The following is an 18,590-nucleotide window of genomic DNA, read 5'->3' as shown; positions in this document are numbered from 1 at the left end:
TTATATCAGAGCCCCAAATTTATAAAGTGATCACATATTTTGTATTCAAAATCTTAATCTGTAAAGTAACTAGTGACTGTAGCTGTCACATACAGTAAATGTAGTGGAGTAGAGATATTAAGTAACATGAAATTAGTCTCAAAATTATCCTTTTAAATGTACTATTACTACTAGATTTTAGTACTCTCATAACCCTGCATTATGTCGCTGTAAAAGAGTCCACTGGAGCAGCTGAAGGTTCAGAGCCGTTCTGAGGAAGAGCAGAGCGTTACTCTAAATGTTAAACATGCATTTCTTCCAGGCAGCTTTGTGTTTTTTTTTACCCTGAGCTCTCTAAACCCCATCACATTGGTTGACTAAAAAAACACTCAAAACAAAACCTCAACATGAAGAATATCCATCGTCCATCAAATTATTGTTTAACGTAATCAGTTAAAATAATTATAAGTACTATAAATATCCTGTCTATTTTTAATTCATCCCAGTGCTGCCTTTGCTATGATACTACTCTATGACTTTGTAGGAACAAATAATTATTGTTATGCATATATAATACAATATGAATACAAGCAGACGTATCTGGTGTCTAGGCTATTTTCCATTTGCTATTAGCATCACAAAATCATAGAGAAACTAAACATAGTTTTAATATACAGTTGTATCTGTATTTATGTATGATTGTTTTACTATATATATTCATATATAATACAGTTTTCAGTCATGCTTATGTTGCTTTATTAGCTTGTCTATCCGTGTAAAACAACAAACTGTACATTCTGTACATTAGATTCACTGAAAATTTGACAGGAAGTGCATTTTCTATGTTTCAGCCAATCAGTAAGATTTCCACATTGTAAACCTTTATCACCTTGTGACTAAATCTTCCATTTGAGTGGGAAGACATCAGTTGTGCAAAAGAAGAGCTCTGTACCACAATGATCAGAAGACTGGCTGCTTTGATTCTTCTAAGTACATTGTGTAAGTGGAATTTTAGTTTTCTACTTTAAGATGAGTACTACTGTTAAAAAGTTAGTTTTGAACAATGTGTAAAAATATGACAAAAATGCTATTTTTGTATTACATTTATGTACTTTCTTATTTTCCTTTTTTTTTTATATGTATTTGTATTGTAGGTTATATTTGTGTTTAATTGTCTGCTGTTACATTTTTCATAGTTTTTGTCTTTGTAACAGTTTTTGTCTCTTTTCTTTAGCCCTGATTCAAACTTCAGAGGTTCCTCATCAGATCTCTTTGACTATGGTTGAACTTGGGGATAGTTTGTCTCTGACATGTTCAGTCTCTGGTATTGAAGCCGGGTTGTTTTACTGGTATAAGCTGAAGTTTGGACACGTTGTCCAAACAGTTGCAGCAGGAACTTTTGACAAAATAACACTTAAAGAACCATTTACCAACTCAAGATTCACAGTAACAAATGTGAACGCTCAGCATGTTCTCAACATCACAAATGTAAGCAAAGAAGATGAAGCAACATACTTGTGTCAAGCAGGATCGGCATACATAATGACATTTATTAACGGCACACTTTTGGCTGTAAATGGTAAAGTATGTTCATTTCAGTGACCTTATTTGCTGCTTTGTCGATACTAAAATATTCATTAACTGCCTTTTGGTGAATCACACAGATCATAAAAACCTGCAGAAAGCTGTCTATGTGAAACAAAGTCCGGAGACTGAGTCGGTCCAGCCGGGCGACTCAGTGACTCTCCAGTGTTCCCTTCTCTCCAAGACAAAAGGAAACACAGATCAGTGTCCAGGTGAACACAGTGTGTACTGGTTCAGATCTGGATCAGGAGAATCTCATCCAGGCATCATTTATACTCACAGTGATGAAGAAGAGGATAGAAGTTGTGTCTACAGTCTGTCCAAAACTATACAGAACTCCTCTGATACTGGGACTTACTACTGTGCTGTGGTCACGTGTGGAGAGATCCTGTTTGGTGAAGGAACTAAAGTGGAGACAAGTATGTTTTTAAATTCTTATTTAAATCATAATGCATGAACTGATTATTATTATGTTGCTTTCTAAGTACATTGTTGATAATAGGAAAGAGAAACAAGAACATTCTTCTGCCTGTAAAATGTATTTTAGGCCTTTTTTTCCTTCAGGCCTCTAAAAATGATTCAGATTAGTTCAGCTTGAAGTGCGCTCAGTTAGAAATACTGGATACATGTTTGATGAAGGGTGGTGAGTTTCAAAGAGTCACAAACCACTGAATTGTTCATAGTATTTACAGGATACTTGTGGTGGACTTGTAATGGCAACACACACTGTACATAAAGCTGTCCTTTGGTTGGGGTTTAGCTGTCTCCACCACCCTTCCTGTCTTTGTTATTTCTGTGTGTGTGTGTGTGTGTGTGTGTGTGTGTGTGTGTGTGTGTGTGTGTGTGTGTTTTCTCTCTATTTCCTGCGGTACTCTATGTCCCATCAAGGCCTTTTTGGTGAGGTGTTGATAACAGGAGCACCTGCAATGCAAACTGCTGCCCAAAACTGACCATAGCATTAAATCAGCAGGTTTTTGAAACATTATTGATGAAACCTGATAAGTGTTGCAAAGGTTGTCGGTATTAGATTGCATTAAACTGTTGAACTGTTGCTATTTTGTGTCCACCCTTGTGGTACATTTTTCTTGGAATGGCTGAAATTACAATGGCCTTACTTTATTTTTGTGGGAGTGGGCCTTCTAACATGTGAGTGTGGGTAAATTGAGACATAACACTATTCTTGTGTGAGATTATCGATTCAGTTTATTTATTTATGTTTTATATATTTTTTCCTATTTTAAAAACTTTTTGGTGGAAAGGAAAAGTACATACAGGTTCATGTTAATTTAGTTCAGATTCTGAACTCTGTGGAGCCCAAACTGAACTGCGTTTCTTAAAATAACATGAAACATTTATAGAAACATCCATCCATCCATCCATCCATCTTCATCCGCTTATCTGGGGTCGGGTCGTGGGGGTAGCAGCTCCAGCAGGGGACCCCAAACTTCCCTTTCCCGGGCCACATTAACCAGCTCCGACTGGGGGATCCCGAGGCGTTCCCAGGCCAGGTTAGAGATATAATCCCTCCACCTAGTCCTGGGTCTCCCCCGAGGCCTCCTCCCAGCTGGACGTGCCTGGAACACCTCCCTAGGGAGGCGCCCAGGGGGCATCCTTACCAGATGCCCGAACCACCTCAACTGGCTCCTTTCGACGCAAAGGAGCAGCGGCTCTACTCCGAGCTCCTCACGGATAACTGAGCTTCTCACACTATTTCTAAGGGAGACGCCAGCTACCCTCCTGAGGAAACCCATTTCGGCCGCTTGTACCCAGGATCTTGTTCTTTCGGTCACGACCCAGCCTTCATGACCATAGGTGAGGGTAGGAACAAAAACTGACCGGTAGATTGAGAGCTTTGCCTTCTGGCTCAGCTCTTTTCGTCACAACGGTGCGATAAATTGAATCTAATACCACACCTGCTGTGCCGATTCTCCGACCAATCGTCCCCGCTCCATTGTCCCCTCACTCGCGAACAAGACCCCAAGGTACTTGAACTCCTTCACTTGGGGTAAGGACTCATTCCCTATCTGGAGAAGATTTAGAGGTGCTTCAACCTGAGATTCGACTATTGACTGAACCCTCCTTTCCAGCACCTTGGAGTAGACTTTACCGGGAGGCGAACGGTTTCCAGAAGCACTTTGGTGCCGACCGAAAGTCCTTCTCCATGTCTTCTCCGAACTTCTCCCACACACGCTGCTTTGCCTTTTTTCACAGCAGAGGCTGCAGCCCCTTCGGGCCTTCAGTACCTTGCAACTGCCTCCGGAGTCGTCTGGGATAACATATCCCGGAAAGACTCTTCTTCAGTCGGACGGCTTCCTTTGACCACCGGTGTCCACCACGGTGTTCGTGGGTTACCGCCCCTTGAGGCACCTAAGACCCTAAGACCACAGCTCCTCACCGCAGCTTCAGCAATGGAAACTTTGAACATTGTCCACTCGGGTTCAATGCCCCCAGCCTCCACAGGGATGCACGAAAAGCTCCGCCGAGGTGTGAGTTGAAAGTCTGTCGGACAGGGGCCTCCTCCAGACGTTCCCAATTTACCCGCACTACCCGCTTTGGGCTTACCAGGTCTGTCCAAAGTCTTCCCCCCACCCCCTGACCCAACTCACCACCAGATGGTGATTGGTTGACAGCTCCGCCCCTCTCTTCACCAGAGTGTCCAAAACATACGGCCTCAGATCAGATGAAACGATTATAAAATCGATCATTGACCTTTGGCCTAGGGTGCTCTGGTACCAAGTACACTTATGAGCATCCCTATGTTCGAACATGGTGTTCGTTATACACAATCCATGACTAGCACAGAAGTCCAACAACAAACAACCACTCTGGTTTAGATCAGGGAGGCCGTTCCTCCCAATCACGCCTCTCCATGTGTCTCCATCATTACCCACGTGCGCGTTGAAGTCCCCCAGCAGAACTATGGAGTCCCCGACTGGAGCCCCATGCAGGACTCCACTCAAGGTCTCCAAGAAGGCCGAATACTCCGAACTCTTGTTTGTGTGCACAAACAACAGTCAGAGTTTCCCCCCCCACAACCCGCAGGCGTAGGGAGGCGACCCTCTCGTCCCACCGGGTTAAACTCCAACGTAGCGGCGCCAGCCGGGGGCTTGTGAGTATCCCCACACCCGCCCGGCGCCTCACACCCTGGGCAACTCCGGAGAAGAAAAGAGTCCAACCCCCTATCCAGGAGTATGGTTCCAGAACCAGAGAGATGTCTGCCACGTAGCTTTTTCGGGCTGTGCCGGGCTCTGTGGCAAACCCGGCCACCAGACACTCGCTGACGAGCCCTCCATCCGGGCCTGGCTCCAGACGGGGGCCCCGGGCTTCCTCCGGCCAGGGTCACTTCATCCCTTCCTCGATTTTTCATAGGATTTTTGAACCATTCTTTGTCTGGCCCCTCACCTGAGACCACTTTACCTTGGGAGACCCTACCAGGAGCACAAAGCTCCAGACAACACAGCCCTCAGGTTCATAGGGACACACAAACCTCTCCACCACGATAAGGTGATGGGTCCCAGAGAAGATTTATAGAAACATATCTAAATAATAACTAGGAACTAAACACGACTCTACAGAGTCTACAGCCTTGCTAGCAGCTCTGTGAGGCACACCGATGCCATGAGCTAAATGCTAAGATCAGCATGCTAACATGCTCACAATGACAATGCTAATACTGATGTTTAGCAGGTATAATGTTTATCATGTTCATCATCTTAGTTAAGCATGTTAGCATGCTAACATTTGCTAATTAACACCGAACACAAGTACAACCGAGGCTGATGGGAATGTCATCATCAATCAAAATATTGACTTGCCCCTGTCATCCCTGCAATAGTCTCGCTTTGCCAGACCTTCCTCCACAGTGCTGCGGAGGAGGGTCTGGCTAGTCCACACAGCATTCCGGGATAGGAGAAAAACGTGCTCTATTGGCATTTTTTTAAACCAATCACAATCGTTATGGGCGGCAGTAAGCCACGGTGCCGCTGCAAAATAGACTTGGGAAGGAACTTGTTTTGGTGGAACGTGTACATTCAAAAGTTGTTTTAGTCGTGCAACAGAAAACTCTGATTGGACAGATAGTCTGGCTAGCTGTCTGGATTTACCCTGCAGAGATCTGAGGAGCAGTTACCATAGTCATCAACCAAAGTTTAAAATTCCAACTCAAAGAAAGCGTAAGGTAACGGACATCCGGCCGAAAAGAGTGAAATCTAGCGGAACAATCTCGGAAGTGGAATGTTGTGGATAGAGACTATGTTTAGAGATGTTTCAGGCTGAACCAAAGTGGTGTAGGCCTACCAACGAACCAACAGACCAACATTACCTATATAGAGCCATGCTGCTAGTGTAGCTAAAAGTAACATTTGTCAATTGGACAATAAGTCATTGGTGCTGTGGAACAATTGGTTGGTTTTGCTTCCTGTTATAGAAAGAAATGTCTTCTATCCTCAAAATACAAAATAAGTAGTTAAGTGAAGCTTATCAGTTTATCATTATCTGAATAAAAATTACTTTGTAGTGAATTACAACTGTAATTAATAATAACCACACAATAACATAACATTTTAGTTAATAGTAATTAAGTTTCTCTTTTTTGCTGTTGTTTTCTCATTCTAGGACAAGAGCTGTGCCCATTCGTCATTGTGCTTGGAACGATGCTGGCTGGCTGTGTGATTGTGATTGCTGCTCTAATTATCTTCAGAAAGCAAAAGCCAGTTTGTGAATATTGCAAAGGTACGTGTGTGTGTGTGTGTGTGTGTGATAACCAAGTCACGTGCCAGCACTATGTTGTTTACAGTTTCATGTTTAAATAAGCATCTGGGTTACTACTACGTCCTTGTATGTGTTTTTTTAAGCTACACTCAGTAATGCAATAAAAGCCAGTAAAAGGTTAAATGTTTTGTTACCAGCTTGTTACTGGATAGTTCGTGGTCCTGAGGAACATTAAAGTAGGAAGACAACAATAATTTTATTTCCCGTAATGTCTTTTCTTTTATTAACAGGAGAAGCTTCCAATCATGCTCAATATGAGGATCAACCAAGGAATGTGGTAAATATAATTTTAATATCTAATGCATGACTAGAATTGAATCATAATAGCCTGTGTGGTTATTCTACACTGGATACATGTCATGAATGGCAAAGTGAATATGCTGATTTACAGGATTAAAAACACACAGAATATGGTGAGCTGGGCAGCTCCCATTCATTTTTGTTTAAAGTTTGAGAAGAAGAAACTATTATTCTTCACTTTCAATCGTACAGTACAATGTAGTGAAATTCAATCTCTGCAGCAACATGGGGTTCAGTGTCTTGCTCAAGGCCACTTTGACATGTGGCTGGAGGAGCCGGGGATTGAACCACCAATCTTGTGGTTGAGGGCTGGCCCGCTCTACCTCTGAGCTACAATAAATAAATAAATGATCTCTGAGCTGGAAGGAATAATTTTTACGTTAATCTTGATCGCTATAGCTACGCGAGTACTTTCGCTAGAAAAAACCCCGACCCGAATCAGTGCAAGCAACACGGAGTAGCTGCAGCTATGTACTACAAGCATCCCCTGAGCTAAAACGGCAGTTGTCGGGGCAAGTTTTAGGGTGCCTTTGTGCCTCTTAACAGACACAAAATGCAATTAATATGTCTGTGCCACATGAACAGGGCCCTTACGTGTCAACAAGATGCGTTTTCAACTCAGACATTGTTTAAATTCACCTACCCTGTCTCGATCCTGCCGGTGGGTAGCTTGGCCGCTAGCTGTTAGCTGCTATCTGCTGTACGTGATAAATGTGTTCAGCCAGGCTTTTGTAAAAAAAATCATCACGCAGCATTTCCATGTGTATTTGTAGCTCATCCATTTTGAGTGTGATCGATCTGGTGTTGGTGAGTAGGAGGCTTGTCAGTGTCGATCTGTGTGGTAGCTAGTTCCCTTAGCCAGGCAAACAGCCTTCGTCCCCCTCCCACAGCCGACAAAAATCCCCTGAGCGCCCTGTGGTCTGGTGGATGTCCTGCATAGGACAGATCATGCCTTCGCAGCGAAAAGTTTTGATTATTTCCCCCTCACAAATAGGTAATTGAGCACTGTAGTGGTTATGACCATATCAGTGACTATGTAACTACATGGAAATGGGATAAACGATGTCAGTGGCTTGCACAGTAATAGCGTTACTGAAGCTTAGCTGTAGCATCGCGTTGTCTCCTGGAAATTCAGTTGTAGCAGGAAAAGGTAAACAGTAGTGTGCAGATCGGAGCGTAGTGTGTGAAGAGTGAATAGCGGCGTTTCTTTACAAGGGAAGAAGCTTGGAGTAACGTAACTATGGAGAATATAGCAGATATACAACAAACGGCAGAGCCTTTTGAGATGGTCGTCCTTATTTATTCGAACCCAAGTATACAGACGAAGAACTAGCCTCACAAGAGTAGGCATGGCAAACTCGATTCCTTTTAAGGATTCGGGTTATTCTGAGTCACTCACTAAACTGATCTGGGTTGTGCGAGTCACTTGAGTCAGTATTGATTTGGATAAAATGCCATGTTTTCATTTAGAATCTTTTAATTTTAATTGTAAAACGTTATATCCATAAATGTAAATGGTCTGAAAGAAAACCGAATATTCATTTAAAAATGACAAATTATATTTTTAAACTTTAATAGGACTGACAAATAAGAAAGCATCCGGACTCTGAACATTTACAATGACTTACAACCTCTTTAATGTAAATTCCATGCGCCCCTTTTTCATGTATGTATGTAGCTTATGCATTTAATGTTTTCAATGTGTATGTGTATCTGTACTAAAGTTTTTTGAAGACAAAAAAAAGTTGTCGGTGAGGCAAGCTTACAATGTTTCGGACTGTCTGCTCGACCATATTGCATTTTAACATACTACATTTATACACCAAACCTACAGTAGGCCTAGCTAGGCTACATGCAGAACATTGTATGTTATTTCAGAAGTGAAAGAATGGCTTTTGTTGTTGATTTGCTTTACTCTGAGCTCGAGGACAGACCTCACTCACTTGTAATGTTTCGGACTGTCTGCTCGACCTAATTGCATTTACATACTACATTTATACACCAAACCTATACAGTAGGCCTAGCAGTAAGCTGTAGTTAATGATACTAGAATCATGACTCAAACAGGTTTACACAAGAGTTGGAAAGAATGAGACAGAGGGGCAACAGGCAGATGAACTTGCTGCTCCAAGCGCAAGCTAAAGCTAGCCTTCAGTAACTGGAGGACATAGCAACACCACCGCCGCTCCGTGGATTGTTATTGGGATGATTTTCCAGAATACCTGAATACACTCACCGGAGGGCAGCTAGCAGCTACTACAGCACTACTGTATTTTTTAGGGGGGAATAAACTTCAAGACATGACATGACCTGTCCTCTGGAGGACATAGCCACACCACCGCCGCTCCATGGATTGTTATTGGGATGATTATCACAGAAGCCTGTCTGAATACACTCACCGGACGGCAGCTAGCAACTAACGGCTATCAGCCAGCAGGGCAAGCTAGCTACCGGCAGGATTGAGACAGGGACCTGGGCAGGTGAATTTAAACAATGTCTGAGTTGAAAACGTATCTTGTTGACACGTAAGGGCCTTGTTCATGTGGCACAGACATATTAACTGCATTTTGTGTCTGTTAAGAGGCACAAAGGCACTCTAAAACCCGATAACTGCCGTTTTAGCTCAGGGGACGCTTGTAGTACGTAGCTGCTAACTATCTTAGTCATAGTTAAAAATCTTAGTCATCGTGATCTCCTCCGTCTGTAGACTGTGGCTCTTAAACAACATCACTCTACGTCCTCCTTTGTGCCTGATGGAAAGGAGTCATACATACTGCATCTGCTGGAGGGCTTTGTCAGTTGAATGTAAACATTATGTTGTTTTTGTGCACTTGCTAAAAGGTCTGATCCTCTTTTGTTTGGGAGGACAGTTCCTATCCATCAAATATTTGTTGTAAATTAATGTAAATTGCAGCTTGTTATTTAAAGATGTGTTCCTGGTTCAACAATTTGGTTAGAACATAAATCAGCAATCTTTGGATCCTTTACAGGCAGCACATCAGACACTGGGAATCACCCAGGCCTCACGATACAATATCATTACGATACTTATGTCACAATATGATATTATTGCCATTTTAAACATATTGCAATATTCTGCGATATATTGCAATTTAATTAAAAAAATTCCAAATTTTCCCAATTTCAAATTATTTACCCAAAAGGAGACTTTGTCAACATCTGTTTTATCTAAAAAGCTACATTTCTCTGTTTGATCATCTCACTTTAATGTTATTGCTGCAAAATAGGATTGTCAAGTGGACAAACTGACCAACACATATATAATAAAAGATCAATACTTGGCGTCTGTGTATTGATACAGTAGTGCCACGGAAAATATTGCGTACTATGCTATATCAATTTTTTCCTTCACCCCTAGTGGACGCCACAGCTTTTAATGGTTATATTAAATCCAATTATAATTGGCTGTGGTAAAACAGCTTTAACATCTAACAATAATAATTATCCTCTGCAGGACTTTGAAGCGGAAGCCATTAACTATGTAGCACTGGATTTCCCCTCAAGAAATGCTAAAAGATGGAAGAATACCAGGGAGTTAACACAAGACTGTCTGTACTCTGGTATGGCAGACTCTCAGTGAAGTATTTTAACCATGAAGAACAACTTCTAATATGTTCACTGTCACATAAAATAATTTTCATGCAGCTTTGATTTGTGTTTAGGTGTATGAGATGAGAAGAGATATTTTTGTAGTAATTATATTGTTAATAGTTTAATCCGTGAGATTTGTTTAGGATAGAGACAGCACTTATGCTTTGTGATGTTGCCTGGATGAACCAAAAAAATGTTTTCATCATTATTCCGATTATGTTTTTGTTTTATTATTGTTATTGCTTGTGAGGTTAATCTTGAATAATCACTCAAAATATGTGTACCATTAAAGAGAAAATCCATCTATGTTCTTCATATTGTGATTTTAGAGACAGAATATTTACTCATATTTTATTTTGTTTGATAAAGACATCTGATGTTCAATTAGTAGGAGGGTCAGGCTTATGTTGGGTTAATATGCAAGGACAAAGAAGATCATCCGCCAGCTTTGAATGTTATCAGCCGATTGAATGGGTGTATCAGTTGTTATCAATACCGTAGATATGAGGCAGTATGGCCCTACTCCACCTTTTTTTTATTATTATTATTTTTTTTTTACCCTTTATTTATCCAGGTAAGTCGATTGAGAACAATTTCTCATTTGCAACGACGACCTGTCACATTCACAGTTACACATTCATACCTGGAAGCTGCCCAGTACAACCACAGTCAGTGGTGGTAATGAGGGAGGGACAAGCTGCTTATTCACTTTCCCCACCTAGATTTTTTCCTGTCGGTCTGGGGATTGAACCAGTGACCTCCCGGTCCCAAGCGCGCTTCTTAACCACTTCTAGTTGGATCAGTAGGCCGTTATCATCCATTGGTAAACTGGGTCACCCATTCGCATCAATATTCAATGTTTAGAGCAAGTGCTTGACCGCTGCACTGTAAGATGACGTAGTGAGAGCAACAATGGTAGGAAGTAGAATAAATAAACCATATAGAAAAAGTGTGTCTGTCAGTTAGGTACAGAGCTCCGCGTGAGCACGGGCTTCTATGACTGTCAATATAGCCAGCATCTAATGTTAGCTACTCCGCTGTGCTGTGAAGTAATGTCTGGCTATGTGAGACAAGCATCTATAAACATTGTTGTGGATACTCTCTTTGGAGGAGGGTCTAGCAAAGCGAGACTATGGATGCTGCTCTCAGCCTGGCAACCTCCGTGAACTTTGAGTCTGGGGAGGAGGGGGCGGGGGAGACGACTCTCTCCAGTATTTTGAATTTGTACTGCAGTAACTATTCTGAAAACTAGCTGTCAGTATTACATATTGCACTTTTAACAATAGCTTTTGTAAAGATAATACACCATGGAAGTCCCCATAAAGCTGTAATTGATTAGTTTGGCCAACTGGGGGCAGATGTTAGTAAAAATCCAACAGAGCATTAGCATGGTGAGTGTAAGTTTAGCGTCCACTCTTTTTTACCAGCTGCGACAGTGGTGCTGGTATTGTTTTTCATCTTATGAGTGTGTCTGTGTGTGTGTGTGTGTGTGTGTGTGTGTGTGTGTCATCCAGTCAAGAAACCTTACAGGTGATGTGCAATAGACAGTAGGTTAATTAGCTGCTGTTGGTTATTACTAAAACGTAATATAGATGTGACTGAACCATACAGAAAATGGCCGAAGAGTTTAAAATGCTCTACACAGCTATTTGCTATTTGACTGATCATTTCTATAGATTATCACTGAACCCATTTCACATGACATTACATGACAGCAATTTAAAGAGGAAAGAATAATTTGAATGTAGGTGTAACAGACAATGTAGCTGTGTTTTTCACTCATGAAATTAGGGTTATTAAGCAGGGAGGATGTATGTAGGTCCAAAAAATAATATTTGTTTTAGAAATGAAACCATGATAACCTAATTTTAAGAGTTTTTTGTAGCAATTTTGTCAAGTTTTATCTTTTAAACAGACAGGATCATGCATGGGCGTAAATCTGATCTAACAGTAGGGGGGGACAATAAACATAAAATTTCTGAAGAGCAATTTTTGAAGGGGACACAAACAATACAGCCACAATTATACTCGTAGAGGACGTGTACACAGAGGAAAGCCTTAATACTATCATTAGTGTAGCATGGAGACTGTACCATTATCCTTCTTTTCAGTGTTTCTCTTGATTCAATAAAAAAGCTGACTAAATTGACCAGAATATTCTTCTTTAAAACCATGTATTTATTTTTAAGTTGTTTATAATCAAGCCACAAAAATACCTTAAAACATAATGACTTATTTTGAAAAAGTGTCCCCATATAAAAGAAATACAATGCTTTTGTACACTCGTTAAATTAGCTGATCATAATGTAAATGAGTGAGCCACTAGTAAAGCTCATCTGCTCACACTGACAGCCACACACCTCCAAAAATATGTACTAAGCTCAACACACTTACCTGAGACTCTATACCTGACTGTCTCTGGTCTCCCTGAGACTCTACACCTGACTGTCCCTGGTCTCCCTGTTTCTCAGGTCTTTCTGTCTCCTTTGCTTGTGACATAGTGACGTTAGTATTTCCATAAGCACCCATAAATATGTTACCAAATTGTCTTGATATGAGGACTTATTGTACTTACTTGGCGTTTTGGTGTAGGCCTACTGAAAAAGGATCTTATGTCTGTTTTTCTTTTCTCTTTCATTTTTAACAACAACACAAATCTTTAATGTCAGATGTCTAAATATGAGTTAGGTTCATAGGTTCACCACGTGGTCATATTATAATTATAAAATGATCTTGCGTCCTCCACATAAATATTAGGTTTCGTCTGGGACAGAGGATATATATTTAACTGATCAGCCACTTAACTTCATATTGAGCAAAACACAACTGTAGATCTTCAATATTAACCCTAATATCAGTTCACACACATAACGTTAGGCTTATCGCTGTGGTAACGTTAGTTGTAGTGGGTGCATTTCTATCCAACAAGCTATAAGCTAGGTAACATTACATTATATTACACTAACATAATTTTCAAAAAACACTATATTTCTGTTGTAAGACAATTGCTGCAGCTCCTTTTGTCAACCTGTGTGTTGAGCTCTCCGTTTTAGCTACTGGGTGAGGCATCTCACTTCTGTTCCATCTTTGTTGGGAGTTGCACGTGCGCAGTAGCTAGGTAAGCACTGCTAGCTGGTCAGTTGCAGAGTATGAGGGCGTGCCACGCTAGCAGCTAGGTGAGCATTATAACGTGTGTTACAAAGTTACCACATTTACGCATGAAAACGGTTTGAGCTGTTTAATTGAAACATTTTCAATTGCAGAAATTTACAAATATTTTCAGATTAAGACAATGAGCATTTTTCAAGCAGTACATTTTATGTTAACACAATTAAAAGCATAAGATGTGATTATATGTATGAAATGCAACACTTTGATATTACTAATATTGTCAATAATAAAGCAATTGAGCTGGCTTAATATTTAGGGTGAGATGGTAGAACAACAAAAAATAAATGTGAGCACATAACCGAACATGATGTAAGGTTCAGGTTCAATGCTCAACATTATAAACAGTATCAGCATTTAACTTGAGAGTACACACTGTCCTCAGCAAACTTTCTTCCTCTCGTTTTTTTCCCGGAGAAATTCAGTGCAGCGTAGTTCAATCTGTCATCATCTCCAGTCTGTGTAGAATATAAAATAGTTAAGGTTATGTATATATACTGTATATAGTGATATAAATATACAGTATTTTAATGGAAAAACAATAAAAGTAATTTGGTATCATCACTTACTATATCGTGTACTGGTTGGCGCAAGTTGTCATGTCGTTCTTCTAAATTAGCACTTTCAATTCCTAAACATGAATTAAATCATACTATTAAATATTTAAGAGATACATTCACTTAATCCAGTACGGGTATAATATAATAACATAAAAACCCTAAGGGTAAAAAATGTACTTTAATTATTTGAATAAAATATAGCTAGAGTTTAATGATGTACACAAATAAACATTAAGCATGCAAGCAAACTTACATATTTTTCTTTAGAAAAAGTCCTGCCATTGTTCATGGCAAACTCCATTTGACCCTAACCTCTATTGTAAAAGCTTGTCCGATCTTGTATATAAAATGCACAAGTAAATGTAACATATGATCAACATGTTTAAAATGTAACAGGAGAATTTGAGTTTTTGCAACAATTTTATACTCTTACAAGACTTACCTTTATATTGTTCATGTACTTTTCGGTTACAGATAAAGACAACATTTCCAACAACAGAAATGAGCAAGCAGACTATTAACATCCCCATTGCAACAAATACGGAATGTGTTCTTTGCACTAGAAAAATAAGAAAAAAAACATATCAATCCTGATGTAATTAACATATTTTGAGGATTACTTCCATTACTAAATGCCAGGTCATACCAATTTCCACTTGAGTTCCATCCATCCATCCATCCATCTTCATCCGCTTATCCGGGGTCGGGTCGCGGGGGTAGCAGCTCCAGCAGGGGACCCCAAACTTCCCTTTCCCGGGCCACATTAACCAGCTCCGACTGGGGGATCCCAGGCCAGGTTAGAGATATAATCCCTCCACCTAGTCCTGGGTCTCCCCCGAGGCCTCCTCCCAGCTGGACGTGCCTGGAACACCTCCCTAGGGAGGCGCCCAGGGGGCATCCTTACCAGATGCCCGAACCACCTCAACTGGCTCCTTTCGACGCAAAGTGACAGAGTGCTGTGCCGATTCTCCGACCAATCTCCCGCTCCATTGTCCCCTCACTCGCGAACAAGACCCCAAGGTACTTGAACTCCTTCACTTGGGGTAAGGACTCATTCCCTACCTGGAGAAGGCACTCCATCGGTTTCCTGCTGAGAACCATGGCCTCCGATTTAGAGGTGCTGATCCTCATCCCAGCCGCTTCACACTCGGCTGCGAACCGATCCAGTGAGTGCTGAAGGTCACAGGCCGATGATGCCATCAGGACCACATCATCTGCAAAAAGCAGCGATGAGATCCCCAGCCCACCAAACTGCAACCCCTCTCCACCCCGACTACGCCTCGATATCCTGTCCATAAATACTACAAACAGGATTGGTGACAAAGCGCAGTCCTGGCGGAGGCCAACTCTCACCTGAAACGAGTCTGACTTACTGCCGAGAACCCGGACACAGCTCTCGCTTTGGTCGTACAGAGATTGGATGGCCCTGAGAAGGGACCCCCTCACCCCATACTCCGCAGCACCTCCACAGTATCTCCCGGGGCACCCGGTCATACGCCTTCTCCAGATCCACAAAACACATGTAGACTGGTTGGGCATACTCCCAGGCTCCCTCCAGGATCCTTGCGAGAGTAAAGATCTGGTCCGTTGTTCCACGACCAGGGACGGAATCCGCATTGTTCCTCTTCAACCTGAGATTTTGACTATCGACCGAACCCTCCTTTCCAGCACCTTGGAGTAGACTTTACCGGGAGGCTGAGAAGTGTGATACCCCTGTAATTGGCACACACCCTCTGGTCCCCCCTTTTTTAAAAGGGGAACCACCACCCGGTCTGCCACTCCTTAGGCACCGTCCCAGACTTCCACGCAATGTTGAAGAGGCGTGTCAACCAAGACAACCCCTCACACCCAGAGCTTTAAGCATTTCTGGACGGATCTCATCAATTCCTGGGGCTTTGCCACTGTGGAGTTGTTTAACTACCTCAGCAACCTCCACCAGGGAAATTGATGCCAATCCCCCCTCATCCTCCAGCTCTGCCTCTACCATAGAGGGCGTATTAGTCGGATTTAGGAGTTCCTCAAAGTGCTCCTTCCACCGCCCTATTACCTCCTCAGTTGAGGTCAACAGCGTCCCATCCTTACTGTACACAGCTTGGATGGTTCCCTGCTTCCCCCTCCTGAGGTGGCGAACGGTTTTCCAGAAGTACCTTGGTGCCGACCGAAAGTCCTTCTCCATGTCTTCTCCGAACTTCTCCCACACGCTGCTTTGCCTCTTTCACGGCAGAGGCTGCAGCCCTTCGGGCCCTTCGGTACCTTGCAACTGCCTCCGGAGTCGTCTGGGATAACATATCCCGGAAAGACTCCTTCTTCAGTCGGACGGCTTCCCTGACCACCGGTGTCCACCACGGTGTTCGTGGGTTACCACCCATTGAGGCACCTAAGACCCTAAGACCACAGCTCCTCACCGCAGCTTCAGCAATGGAAACTTTGAACATTGTCCACTCGGGTTCAATGCCCCCAGCCTCCACAGGGATGCACGAAAAGCTCCGCCGGAGGTGTGAGTTGAAAGTCTGTCGGACAGGGGCCTCCTCCAGACGTTCCCAATTTACCCGCACTACCCGTTTGGGCTTACCAGGTCTGTCCAGAGTCTTCCCCCACCCCCTGACCCAACTCACCACCAGATGGTGATCGGTTGACAGCTCCGCCCCTCTCTTCACCCGAGTGTCCAAAACATACGGCCTCAGATCAGATGAAACGATTATAAAATCGATCATTGACCTTTGGCCTAGGGTGCTCTGGTACCAAGTACACTTATGAGCATCCCTATGTTCGAACATGGTGTTCGTTATAGACAATCCATGACTAGCACAGAAGTCCAACAACAAACAACCACTCTGGTTTAGATCAGGGAGGCCGTTCCTCCCAATCACGCCTCCATGTGTCTCCATCATTACCCACGTGCGCGTTGAAGTCCCCCAGCAGAACTATGGAGTCCCCGACTGGAGCCCCATGCAGGACTCCACTCAAGGTCTCCAAGAAGGCCGAATACTCCGAACTCTTGTTTGGTGCATATGCACAAACAACAGTCAGAGTTTTCCCCCCCACAACCCGCAGGCGTAGGGAGGCGACCCTCTCGTCCACCGGGTTAAACTCCAACGTAGCGGCGCTCAGCCGGGGGCTTGTGAGTATCCCCACACCCGCCCGGTGCCTCACACCCTGGGCAACTCCGGAGAAGAAAAGAGTCCAACCCCTATCCAGGAGTATGGTTCCAGAACCAAGACTGTGCGTAGAGGTAAGCCCCACCAGATCTAACCGGTAGCGCTCCACCTCCCGCACAAGTTCCGGCTCCTTCCCCCACAGAGAGGTGACATTCCACGTCCCCAGAGCCAGCCTCTGCTGCCCGGGTCTGGTCCGTCGAGGCCCCTGACCTTCACTGCCACCCATGTGGCAGCCCACCCGACTCCAGCGGTTCCTCCCACAGGTGGTGGGCCCATGGGATGGAGAGATGTCTTGAGTTCCATCTCCAAATAATATCTCCCCACATGTGGCCACAGCACAGTAGTAAGTCCCGGCATCAGAAGAGCTGACATTCTTAGAGAAGTGATAAACACAACTCTTCTGAGTGTCAGATCTCTTGTCACATCCATTATGTCTTCTTTGATCAGTGTAGATGATGTCCGGATGAGATTTATCTCGATCCGGCTCTGAACCAGAACACACTGTCATCTTCTGGACACGTCTTGTTCCCAGAGTCGGAGAGGACTGAACACTGGAGATTAACAGAGTCTCCTGGACGGACTGGATCAAATAATGTTGGCCACTGAACAACAGTATAGTTTGATTTCCTCTGAGTGTTTCCTTTGTCATACAAAACTGTGTTAAAAGTTTGGGCTCTCTTTTGAAAGCTTAAGAAGCATTGAGGTACAGTATATCTCAAATATAAATCCAACATGCTTGATGACACTTTATAAAAGTAGATCACATTATTACCTTTTACTAACAAATATGTCCCACTCCATTGATTATCATTCCATTCCATAAAAGCACAGTGATACATTCCTTCATCTTCTTTGGTTGTCCTCAGAATGGTCAGGTTGCTAAAATTCTTACCATATTTTACCTCCAGTCGTGATTCAGAAACATCTGGTGCATACTGAGGTTGTGTAGATTTCCACAGTGTCACAATATGTTTCAGAGTTTCCTGCTTGAGCACTCTGCTTGTACCAGTGGAGTTTTTTGCTGCTCAACTCTTTATTAGAGAAAACACATGTCAAGGTGGCAGGTTCACCAAGATGAACTGTGGTCACTGGAGTCAGCGTATCTAGATTAAATTAAAATGCACAAGACATTAAACAGTAAATGATAAGTGTAGTAAAGATCTATTCATACATGAAGCACAATACTGTAAATAGATTTCATGTAGATACAGATGAATTATAAAATATTCAGTTATTATTGTATAGCACTTACATCCCTGGTGAAGGAGAAGCAGTGTAACCCACAACACGATCATCATCATCTTGACATTGTGTCTTGTGAGTGTGAAGTGTTGGTTATTTTATGAGTGAAGGAGATGAGATGAACCTGATAGATCAGATCATCAAATGCATCTTGTGTCTGATTGGCTATAACAGACATAAGATCAAAGTGGATTTCCTGCCACACTGGTTTTGACAT

At 42.6% G+C, this 18,590-nt stretch overlaps 1 protein-coding gene across 2 annotated transcripts; it reads left to right on the top strand.

Moving 5' to 3' along the window:
• The first annotated feature begins 897 nt into the window (after positions 1 to 897).
• On the top strand, positions 898 to 10,551 carry LOC144524140 (uncharacterized). Of its 2 annotated transcripts, none has more exons than XM_078260185.1 (6): positions 898 to 978; positions 1,214 to 1,558; positions 1,644 to 1,982; positions 6,178 to 6,294; positions 6,564 to 6,610; positions 10,109 to 10,551. In XM_078260185.1, exons 1-6 carry the CDS (start codon positions 936 to 938, stop codon positions 10,232 to 10,234), a joined length of 1,017 nt encoding a protein of 338 aa, XP_078116311.1. In that variant the 5' UTR covers positions 898 to 935; the 3' UTR covers positions 10,235 to 10,551. The 2 variants fall into 2 exon arrangements, with proteins under 2 accessions (XP_078116311.1, XP_078116312.1); XM_078260186.1 differs by having other exon boundaries at positions 899 to 978; positions 1,194 to 1,558.
• The last annotated feature ends 8,039 nt before the right edge of the window (positions 10,552 to 18,590 follow it).

This window comes from Sander vitreus, chromosome 10 (genome assembly GCF_031162955.1).
Source record: "Sander vitreus isolate 19-12246 chromosome 10, sanVit1, whole genome shotgun sequence".
Classification (NCBI taxonomy): Eukaryota; Metazoa; Chordata; class Actinopteri; order Perciformes; family Percidae; genus Sander; species Sander vitreus.
Note: the sequence above shows the minus strand (reverse complement) of the source record. Positions and strands in the feature narration are given on the sequence as shown.